The following is a 12276-nucleotide window of genomic DNA, read 5'->3' as shown; positions in this document are numbered from 1 at the left end:
TTCATAAACATACAAGAGGTTCTTTTATTCTGATCTCACAGCCTTTTTTCTTACTGGGGACACATGAAGATTTGCCTTTTAGGCTCTTTTACAGTTTTGTGTTTCTATTGTTTTCAAATACATGAACACAACAAAAATACTAGAAAATAATGAAAAGGTTTCAATGTATTAAAAATGACGCATTTAAAGTTCAACACAATTCTTACGTCTTATTATCATAAAACACCGCCTGAATGTCTTTACTGGGGAAAATGGTAAAGACTTTGGTGCTCCTGTGTTCGCCACTTAACAAGGTAACAACACAAAAACATTTTTCTTTCACATTTTTTGTTGCTCTGATCAAAAGGACAAAACAAAAGAATAAATTCAGAGGAGGCGAGGGAGAGGAAAGGCTTCACGATCGCTAGCGCGAGGAGTTGGAACTTGATCGCGACCGATGGCGGCGGCGGCCAGGCGATCGAGACCTGCGCCGCACTGGAGACCGTCGGCGTGGAGACCGAGATCTAGAAAAAGAGAAATTAAGAGAAAAGAACATAAATAACAGAAGAGGTAAAGGTTTCCTCTCTCCTCCTCCCCCTTCTCCACTGTGGGTGCCCATCATTTGCTCATTACCTTCTCCTCATACGAGGGGGAGTCCGGCGCCACATCGGGGGCGGAGGAGGCATCCTCCGGGGAGGGGAAAGCCTGCGAGGAGGGGGGCGCACCGTGGGAGTCAGCACAGCTGTGACAGTGATTTCCTGACCATCAATCTGACCTGAAAGACATCAGCGTGAGAGTTGATCCACTTTAAGCACATGACTCAGAACGTGGCTCTGAAACAATCTCTTCAGTCCTTCCTACCTCCGTCCATGTGCTTCAGAGCCTTCTCTGCCTCTTCGGAGGTCTCGTACTCCACATAGGCGTACCCCTTGGACAGGTGAGGGTGCATGCGGTTCATGGGCATTTCAATCATCTTGATCTTGCCATATGTGGAGAAAATCTCCTGGATGTGCTCCTTTAAAAGACACAGAAAACCTTTGAGATACCTGCTGTTTTTATTGTGAGTAACTTTCAGCTTCTAAACCAAAAATAATTTGTTCTTCCTGGTAGAACTGATTCTTTTAGCCTGATCACGTGACCACTGCTTGCCCATCTCTGGATTAAGTCTTTGGTGAGCCCTCTTTTGATTTTTGATCCATTTGTGGTTTCCCGGTTGTCAGTTGCTGATTACAGACTTCATTCATCATTCTGCTTGAACTTGAAATCTTTGCTCATTTAAAGTCTCAGTAGCCTGACGACTGCACAGATGAGGCTTAGCGGGGAAAACGTCACACAGAAGCAGCATTCCTTGTGGTGGTGGAGTAGGTATCCACATTAACAACAGATGGTGCATGGACACAAACAGGGCCTATCACATTGTTCTCCACACACTGAGGACTTGGCCATTAAATGCTGGCCGTTCAGCAAACTCAGTAATTTCCATCACTGTTCTTTACATCCACGGTTACACAGACACAAAGCTGTGACAGTAACCTGATACAAAACAACCAACAAATGGTTATGAAAAAAGTTCTCCGCCACTTTTTCCAACGTGGATTTTGTAGCTAGAGGGTCCATCATACTTGACTACTTGTGTTTATTGAAACATAACAGCAGCATTCAAAGCATTCAGTCCTCCGCCCCGACCATCAACTCATCAGACCACGTCTCTGTCTTGTAAATTCCAGCATACAGACCTCTGGTCATCAGAACTACGGAGCAGCACTGCAGGATTTGCACAGACTGATCGGTGCTTCGAGGGGCTCAGGACACAGACACTGAGGAGCATGCTAAGGCTCTATGTGGCTAGATCTAAAATTTCAATTCAATTTTATTCATATGCCACAAAATCACAACAACCGTCACCTGGATGTAGTTTATACTGTAAGGTAAAGACCCTACAGTAATACAGAGAAAATCATCAACAATCAAACCCTATAAGCAAGCAGTTGGTGACAATAGGAAGAAAAAAAAAATTTAACAGGAGGAAACCTCAGAGCTCAGATCCAGGATCAAGGAGAGACAGCCACCTGTCATGACCAGTTGTGGCTGAGGTTGCATGAAGAAAAAAAAAGTATCAATATCAGAGTGAGTGAGAACCTTATGACAGAAACTCTGCTTTTAATTCTGGAGATTAAGCAGCCCTCAGAATTACAAGAGCCAACCTCTATAAGAAAATCAGTGGCAAAAAAGGCCCTTAGTCACAAAAACCCAAATTATAGAATCAATTTCAGGACCATAGAGATACAACTAGACTGGGACAGGATATTACATGTATTACAGACTCCAGGGGCCCGTTCTTCGTACGTCGCTCACTACATCCAAGATCAAATGACACATCCAAGACCAAACCATCGCGCTAACCGTGAGCTTGCTAATCCGGTTCCCCGAACACACCTGTTGTTGACGATTAGTACAGCTGGACGCAGTAATGTGACATCACTGGGTGTCGGAAAAGGGGCTACGCATCGATAGTAGAAACATTGATCGGCAACCCGCTGATTGGTCGGCGAAAATGTCGAAGGGGCGCGCTCGGTATTTTCCGGCAGCAGAGCAAGAACTCTTGATTGAGGGATTTCAGGAGTTTCAGAGTTTAATTAAAACGCAAGGGAACACTGCAAAGGCTGCAAAAGCAAGGAGAGAGGGCTGGCAGAAAGTTGCTGACAAATTAAACTCGTAATTCAATAATAACAATAATAATGGAGTGGGTTTATATAGCGCTTTTCAAGGCACCCAAAGCGCATGACAATACCACTATTCAGTCACTTTGTTATTTATTTATAGATTTATTATATTACACTATATTATCCAATATTATATTACATTATATTATAATATGTTATATTTTATCCTCTTTCACATTAGAGCCACAACAGGACCCACTAGAACATGGGAACAAGTAAAAGTGGAATATAAAAATATTCTACAGAATGGTAATATTTATCACTTATATTGCTTTTCGTCTCTTGGAAAGAGACCCTGAAATAATCTGTTTGTTTGTTCATAACAGCAACCAAGAAAAGGGCAGAGCAAAAAAAAGACAGGTGGTGGTCCTGCACCCCCTCGTCAACAAGTTGGTTAAGTGAATAATACCCTCACGGGAAAATCGATATCTCTCTATGAGCACACTGTCGCGCTGAGCTAAAGGATCCTGTCTGTCCCGCAATACACGCTGAATTCTGAGGACTCTCCTTATCAATCTTGCACCTTCCTCAATGGGTGGCTCGCGTAAACGGACAGGACATGGCTGCGACAGACTTCCCAAATCCACCTTCGCTTTTATAGCCGTGGTCTCTCATCTTGATTACACGAAGTGATTTGCAATTACTACTCTGAAATATGAATTACATCTGTAATAATCACATACATGTAATAGAATGTTAATAGTACATTTCCCTTTTTTAGGATATGACCTGTATGTATCTGTGTGACATCAATGAAAGGATCAAATGCTGCATTATCTTTAGTTACATTGATGTTATTTATTTATGTTGAAACAGTGGTGGAATATCGCTGTTGCTTTCGTATAAATGAAGCGGACATACCTGCGTGGCCGCGATCTAATCCTGTTTACATAAAGTGAACCTGCTCCCGAGCAGGTTTACGCTTACGGCTCTGTTGCTATGACAGCAAGTCCCGGATGAGCTTCGGGGAACCGAACGATCCAAGATCACGCGAAATCGTCAACAATCTAATCCAGCTAACTTACTTAGCGAGGTACGAAGAACAGGCCCCAGGATCACCTCACAGCCACAACACTGCATGATCTCAGAAAACTACTTTGTAAATTCAACATCTCATCAAAGTCTTAACAAGGAAAATAATAACAAGGACTACAAGGAGGTGAAACTTTTTGCAGCAATGACAATCTTATTCTGAAAGTGAACCCCCCTCCCCAAAGAGCTGTTATTTGACTATACGCAGCCCGATCTATATTCATGGGGGTTCATGTGACCCCTGCACATCTCCTATGTTTTCAAAAAAAATCTCCTGCACTTCCTACCGAGGTTAAAAAAAGGCTCATCTTAACCCATCTGTCCTCACCACTTCCTACAGAGCCACCACACAGAGTGCACCAACACGCAGTACCAACACTCTGTGGCATGAGAGCAGCAGTGCCTCAAACAGAAAGCCACTGGGGAGCGTGGCGATGGCAGCTGAGATTAATGGGGTCTCACTGCCACCTGTTGGGAGCCTGGCCCAACAACGCCACCTGTCAAGGGCAAAAAGGATCACCAGGGACAGCAGGCACCCCTGCCACAGACTGGTCTCTCTTCTACCTTTAAGCAAAAGCTATCACAGACTGGCGTGCAGCACAGTACGGCTCTGTGACAGCTATGACCTGACCTCCGATTTTTGTTTGTTTTTCTGTGATCCTAATTTTGTTCAGCAGTGCATCTGTGATGTATTGACTGAATGACAGTAAAGAAATCTGAACCTGAATTTGGATGACGGCTGGGTTCATTCTGGGGGTCATTTCTGTGTAACTGGCCAGTCTAAGCATCACCAACAAAAAGTTATACATGTGGTTACACACAGACACACATTACATATGACATATTATAGAATGCCATTTAGGAAATTTGTATATATATTAGAATGAAAGCCTGAATATATATTTTAATGATTATTATTTATCAAGCGGGAAACCAATGAATTAAATCATCAAGAACCCCCCACGCCACCCCTCCTCTCTTCTCCAGAGGTCCACAGATGCAGCTCCACTGTTCTGCAATTAACAGTGTAGCGGACAGCTACACACTCTGAATCATCTGCAGCATTAATCCTCTCTCAGTCTCCCTAAAAATTCTGGAACACACAGAATTATCCAGAAAAGACTGAACAAGTTTCTGTACTGAGACAGAAAACAAACAGGATTTGAGGGAATGAAAGGCTGCTAATACTTATTAGAGTAAGAAATACCTTCTTGCAGCTAACACCTTATCAGTTCTTTGTAGCCGCATTCAGTGTAATCAGTAACTCCATGCTTGTTTCGTGAGCGTACTGGTAAAAGTATTAAGGTAATAATAGAAATGCAAAGCATTTCATTACAGCCTACATTTGTTTTTTTTAAGCAACTACAAAGATTTGCTTTACAATCAACTACAAATGATCAAATATCTTAAGTTTTCACAAAAATGAAATGTGGCCACTGTGCTTGTAGCTAACAGTGTTTACCAGAGATTTTAATGCTGCTGACTCAAACTCCAAAACAAAGGCTTAATCAGTCCCCTGTGAGCACTCTCCACCATCCCTACGATCCTCTTCTTCATTTGAATCAACAAAAAGTTTCAATACAAACTGTAAACACAAAAACTTTTTAAGAACTGTGAAAATAAACTCTGCTCACAGTTTAAAGCTGTGACTAAGCAGTATGTTTATTACTTGTTATTCTGTTGGCTGCAGTGTCCTAAAGTCCCTCAGGATCTATCGTAACGCACGTATCAACAGAAATCGGGTGTGAAAGAAAATCTGGCTTCATGGTTATCCATTTGCACACTGCTTGTATACATCACACAAAGATTCCCTGCTTTTATGACTTAAATACAAAAGTATGGAAGATAGTTTCCACCACTGGGGGGGATAAAAGAAAAAAAAATACATCCATAACTACATTTTTAGTTTATTTGAAATTTCAAGTTAGCTCTGCCAATCAGAAAGCTCTGTGAATGACGTCATTCCCTAGTTACCCACAAATGGTGCAGTCACAGGTGCACTCAAAATCAGGAATATGTATAGTAAACATGGAAAAATTCCTGTTAATGCTAATAATAACAGCATGTTTCCACTAGTAACACAAGGATGTCATCATTTTAAAACCATTTTGAAAGCAGTTTGCTCATTCGTGACCTCCATCTGTAGCATTGGTAGCTGATGCCTCCACCTTCTGTTTCCGGGTAACAGTGAAATATATTCAGAGAGGTCCTGATTGGTGGAGCTAACGGCTTATCAACTTGAAATTTTATGTTATGGATGACAAAAAAAAAAGCAAAACAAAAAACATTCTGTGACATAGCAAAAGAGCCAGTGTGATAACAATAAAAACAAACAAACAAAAAAAAAACATCTTTTTAAGCACTTCTAGTTAAGAATGTACCTTGATGACGTTTCTGGTCAGCCGACCCAGGAAGACCTTGGTCGGTTTGGGTGTGGGACTCCTGCGTCGTCGATCCCTGCCTTCCTTCTTTGGCGATTTAGACCTACAATCACATCTGACTTTAATTTAACATGTGAGCTGTTAATGACAGCGTCTAATATGAAAACTCTTCAAGTACATTTAAGTTCTTTTTATGAAAACATCACCAGAACCAAGACTCACTGAGGATTACTCACTGAACAGGCAATGTACAACCTCTTGCTAATCTCTTACTACATTTAGTTTTTTGGGTGCTTCCTAGTAAACGCTTCCATACTTTGAGCGCGAGCGTCGTCTGTTGTTGTGGCGTTGGCGGCTGGGGCTGGGTGAGGATGATGAAGATGAGGAGGAAGAAGAGCGGGAGCTGGAGGAGCCAGAGTGACTGGAGGCAGAGGAGCTTGAGCCGCTGGAGGAGCCAGAGCTGGAACCTGAGCTGCTGCTGCTGGAGCTGGAGCTCGACCTAAAGAGAACATTATGATAATTTTTTATTTATTTATTTATTTTTAAATGGATGATCTGCTGAGGGGAGCAATAGAAGGGTTTGGTCCCAAAGCTTTAATTAAAATGAGCTAACTCTCATTCAAACCAGAGGGGAACAGGTGGTTAGTGATCTGACCTGCTGCTCCTGCTAGAAGCGCTGCGTCGGGTGCGGTTCTTGTCTCGGCCCCGGCCTTTGTCAGCTCCCTCTTTAGTGGCTCCTGACTTGTCCTTGCTGCGCTGTTTGCTCTTGTCATCGTCCTTCCTTTTTGTTGGAGAAGGCGCCCTGTTAAAGGAGAAAAAAACCAAAAAGATCTAAGATTTAGGGTGCCAGACATCCCCAACACCTTTGCACTGTGCCAAAATAGATTATCATTTGCATACAGTAACATCAAACCATGCAAACTGACAGGCAGGAATGATTTCCTGTGTTATTAAGCGTTTGGGTAACTCAGTCTCTAAGTGAACGTGCTCCTGTCATAGAGTGGATGGGCTGTATTGTCCAGCATTGTCCTCATCTTGGACAACATCCGCCTCTCTGACACCACCTTAAGGGAGTCCGGCTCCATCCCCACTACATTACAGGCCTTTACGGACTAGATTTTGAAGGAACATTTCTATTTTAGCCTGCACAACTTTTTTTTATAATTTTGGTAAGGTTATTTAAAATCTCAAGGATTCAAGGAGCTTTATTGTCCTACACGTCATATGATAACATGAGGTTAACATCTGCACTACCTTTCCAAAAATTTACATCAGCGGGACCCAAGCAGACTTGCAAAGTATAAAAGTAAGGAAAACAAAAATGGAGTAAAAGAGGCTTGAAGCTGAGCTGGTCTATATGTGAGATGTAACTCAAGAAAAGAAGAGAAGGGAAACTCAAACTACAGCTTTTTAATATTTTTTGAAGGCAAACCTCATTTTACTTGAAATGATAAGATTATGTCATAGTGAAAATTAATAATAAACTTTTTCCAACAAATACTGTTTGACTATACTTTTTTCTTTGTTTTATTGGACAGGCAGTTTTTAACTTTAAACAAACACTGGTAAAACTGTTAGGTGGCTTCAAAATATGCTGCACTGAAATATATTATATTATATTTTGGACCTGCAAATTTTCTTCATCTTTCTATGTTTTTACACACATACATTATCTTCATAGCCACCGTTGAAATTTACAGTATTTTGGCAGTACGGTTATAAGTGGCTGTAAATAATCTTACATTTTTACTGAATTATATTGTCCCTTTCTAGCTTTTTGAACCTAAATCTTGATTACCTATATTACTGATACTTTTTTGGATTTTCCCCTTTATCATAGTTTTAATTATTAAATCAAAATTCCAAAACTTTTGGCTTAGTCAGACTATGTTGAACACGTTCGTCATTTCTCCATTTTTAACTCCTTGCCTGCTATTGATCACATCCCAGTTGTTAAAGGTAACTAACACTCTGAGGTATATGAGGGAAAAGGATCTTTATTCTCAGTTAAATAATATTCCACTGATGTAACTACAGGGATGCTAAAGTAACGTCTTTCCGTCTCTGTGCAAAAGCATCTGCATCGTCACTTTTTCCAACACTGAGGTAAGAATGACCGCTTGTTTATGGAAGCATAATTCTTTGCGCTTTTGACATGAGCTACAAATTAATTTAGTCGATTTGTCAAATAGATGCTACCAATAGTTCTGTGTTAGGGGGAGAAAACGAACTTCCTTTTGTTGTTATTATTCTGTAGGAAACTCGCGAACCCTCGTTCATTTGCTCTTTGAGCAGTTCTGCAACACATTTCTGTAATCGCCACATATGCATTTTTAAGAATGAGGACAAATGCTGAGTGGCCACAGTATATCTACTCATAGAAAATGCAAAACAAAATCAAGCTAGCTCAAAAGTTAGCTAGCTTACCGTTGGTTAAATATATAAATAATAATAATATGGCTGTATATTGTGTTTGCTTATTAACAATTTCGTGTAAAGCTAAAAGCAGTACCTTTCGCGTTAACACTTTCGTGTAGTGATTTGCAATTTATAAGCCAAATACAAAAGAGAAACAAATTAAAACGACTGCGTTCACTTACATTTTTTCCTCGCGACAGTAGTAATCGCACAAAAATGACGTAAGCAGTTTGAACCAATCAGCACTCTGTACGCGCCTCACACATGCAAAAACATCCGTTAAGGTGGTGAAAATAATTATCTAAATTTAGACTAGCAGGATTTATTTTTCTGAATAATACTTGTTTCCCATAGCTGGTTTCACTTCTTTTTATTACTCTTTTAAATAATTTCTGTAATTTGACTCTTTTAAATTTAACTCTAAATTTGACTGGGGAAGGATCACTGCAGCAGAACTCTTGCGGGTAGGACGTTGCCTGAAAGGTTAGACTCAGGGAAAAGGCGCAGATTTATATAACCCCGGCTCTAACTGAAGAATCACGCTGCCTTTCATTTGAACCGCATTAGAGATCAGCCGTAGTCTCATATGAGTGAAAAGCGCCTCTCTAAGCTACATAAAAGGTTTGGACTGATTGAACAACTAACGGAAGGGGACAAGTTTGCTCTTCCACTTAAAGAGCCTGCTTTGAGATGAAGTCTGCAGATAATGTACCAGAAAAAAACAGGAAACCTTCAGGCAATGGATTGACTCTTGGACTGACTGTGCTCTGTGCTGCCATTGGAGGAACCTTTCAGTACGGCTACAACATCTCCATCATCAACGCTCCTACCAGCTACATCCAAAAGTTTATTAATGACACCTACATAGAGCGCTGGGGTACAGGCTTGGATATCCCAGAGGTGACCCTGGTGTGGACCCTGATAGTATCAGCCTTTTCTCTTGGTGGCCTCCTTGGGGCCCTGCTGGCAGGCCCTATGTCAGTTCGCTTTGGGAGGAAAAAGTCGCTGCTTTTGAACAATTCCTTCATGTTTGCTGCTGCTGTGCTGGTGCTAACATGCCGGGTGGCAAAATCATTTGAGATGATCATCATTGCTCGCTTTCTGGTGGGGATGAACTCAGGTGTCAGCATGAATGTCCAGCCTATGTATTTTGGAGAGAGTGCCCCCAAACACCTCAGAGGTGCTGTGGCGTTTTCTTCTGCCGTCTTTACTGCATTTGGGATCTTTTTGGGTCAGGTTGTGGGACTTACTGAGCTTTTGGGTAGTGAGCCTCTTTGGCCCTACTTACTGGCTAGTAATGCTTTGCCAGCACTGGTCCAGCTCCTTACCCTTCCCTGGTTCCCCGAAAGCCCCAGGTACCTACTCATTGACAGGGGAGACAGGGAAGCATGTCTCCAGGCTCTTGGAAGACTCCGCGGCGGGGAGGCTCCCGTTTTGGAGATGGAGGAGTTGCTTCAGGAGCAGCAAATGTCCGCAGCCATAAATTCTGGAGCTACATCTTCTGCTAAGACGCCCTGGGCCCTGTTTAAGGATCGTAATTTACGATCACAACTCAAAACAGTCATGGCCGCCAGCAGCGCCATGATGCTCTGTGGAAACGACTCCATCTACTTCTATGCTTCCTACATCTTTCAGGAAGCAGGGATCCCACCAGAGAAAATTCAGTACGTCACCATTGGGACGGGGGCATCTGAGCTAACAGCTTCCATTCTGAGTAACCTCCTGATTGAACGCGTGGGTCGCCGGTACCTTCTCATCGGGGGTTACAGTCTCATGTCTTGTTGGTCTATAGTTTTTACTGTAGCTCTTTCACTCCAGAGCCGCAAAGTGACAGGGATGGCATACCTCAGCATGGTGTGCGTTTTCGCTTACATCCTCAGCTTTGGCCTGGGCCCAGCCGGAGTGACAGGGATCTTACCAGCTGAGATCTTTGATCAGACGGCTCGTCCAGCGGCCTACATGATCGCCGGCTCTCTAATGTGGATTAGCCTGCTCCTAATGGGAATACTGTTACCTTTCATCGTCAATGGCCTGGGAAACCTCTGCTTTCTGCCTTTCCTCTGTGTTTGTTTGGTATCTGCTGTGTTTCTGGGGCTCACCTTGCCAGAGACAAAGGGCAAGACGCTGGCTCAGATTACAGCAGTGTTTGATAAGAAGAACCAAGGGAAAATGAATGAAGTTCCAGACCTAATGACAGAGCACGATCCCCTGAATGATCTCTACCAGTTGGGTAAAATCTGCTCATTTACTTCCTCAACGCATGATCCTGACCTTGACCATAAAGCTGCTGAATGAAATTTGACCTGTGGGATTATAAAAAGCCGTGCCTTTTGAGCTTATCTTCAGGTTTTAATTGACTTCTGTGCAGATTAAATCCTGTGTGTTATTTATGAGATGTGATCCCCTTAATAGTGACTGTTCAAATCTGTTCTTAATTTACAATTTGGTCTAGGCCTTTAATCCTACCCAACACACATTTTGTATTTATTTATTGCAAACCTATATAAAGCTTCTAAAATGTCTTTTAGATCGCCATTGAGAGTGATGGTGCTGAACCCTTTTGTAGGGTCCCTATGCCAAAGAAATTGTCCTCACTCATATTTATGCAGAAATCTCTCAAGCTCCTGCCAAAAACTGGCATGTGTTTGCAGTAGTTTGGGCAATCATTTGAACAGCATGTGCTGTAGGGATTACCTTCTCTAGTTCAACACTTGTGAGCTGCTAGATAACAGTTCATGTTTATTGTGCAATCTGATGCTGTTTTGTTTTTTATCTATCCAGCTCAGTGAACCATGCATGTGTGTTTTCCTATTTGATGACCTTTCTGGGAACGCAGACTGTGTGTAATTCTTTTTTTTTTCTTTTTTTTCTCTCATTTATGTTTATGTTTATGCAGCAACTGGACTGCATCTGGAATTTAACTATATTAGTTAGTCCCCTCCAGACTTCTGTGTGCACCAGGGCTTCAACTACATGAGTGTAGCTCTGCAGAATGGCCAGTAGATGTAGCCATTGTGTCTGCCACAGTTTGTGCAGTGATAAACAAGGCAGCGCGTCATGAAAATGAATCACACAGTCAAGGTTAACACTTTTAAATTCACCAGCTTTTAAACTCAATGCAGCCCTTCCGAGCCTTCTGCGAGCCATCTGTCGCAGCGTCTGTATGTTCTGTAATCACCCTGCGTTGCTTGATCGTGTGCTGGAATGAATCCTAAATGCAGACGTCAGGTCTGTTCTTGCACTGTTGTAACGTGTAGCATGTGCTGCGCACTTACTGAATGACACTGTCGCACTTTTCTCTGCCTAAAAATATTATTACTATTTATTTAAATCAAAATACAACTGTGTGTACAACAAAATAAAGGGAAAAAAGTGGTGACCCGCATTCTCGTCATGTTTGTGATTTGGTTAGTGAGATTTATTCTGCTTGCTTTTTAAATTATGTTTAATCACCCAACTTTGGCTCCCTTCACTCCTGCGCACTTTAATTCAAGTACTTCTGCCCACTCTTATTAAAGTGGATGGCATAACACTGTTTATTTATGGAAACAAGAGCTGGGTGAGAACATCTCACTCTCCAGTGGGGTAAGGTGTGCATTTTCATTTGTCTTTATTACACCATCCAGCTGACAGAAAAGTCAATTTCTATTTAAGTGCATCCAGTGTCAAGTAGGATTTGTGAGTGCAAGGAAGAATGTTTTTATAACCCCGACAGCTAATGGGTATTTCTTCTCTCTGTGGCG

At 42.0% G+C, this 12276-nt stretch overlaps 1 protein-coding gene and 1 pseudogene across 1 annotated transcript; one reads left to right on the top strand and one right to left on the bottom strand.

Annotated features, from left to right (window-relative positions):
• Positions 1–8748, bottom strand: LOC146663120 (RNA-binding protein with serine-rich domain 1-like). Its single transcript, XM_085415728.1, has 7 exons — positions 8716–8748; positions 6771–6917; positions 6432–6614; positions 6116–6218; positions 841–994; positions 613–754; positions 1–503 (listed from the first exon to the last, which is right to left on the bottom strand). Coding segments are annotated over exons 1-7 (831 nt in total). The 5' UTR covers positions 8718–8748; the 3' UTR covers positions 1–403.
• A 189-nt stretch (positions 8749–8937) lies between these two features.
• LOC146663119 (solute carrier family 2, facilitated glucose transporter member 11 pseudogene) lies at positions 8938–11902 on the top strand (annotated as a pseudogene).
• The last annotated feature ends 374 nt before the right edge of the window (positions 11903–12276 follow it).

Source organism: Rhamphochromis longiceps, linkage group LG8 (genome assembly GCF_057381845.1).
Source record: "Rhamphochromis longiceps isolate RC_006_pf linkage group LG8, R_longiceps_female_GT1.1, whole genome shotgun sequence".
In the NCBI taxonomy this organism is placed as follows: Eukaryota; Metazoa; Chordata; class Actinopteri; order Cichliformes; family Cichlidae; genus Rhamphochromis; species Rhamphochromis longiceps.
This window is presented reverse-complemented; position numbering and strand designations above follow the sequence as displayed.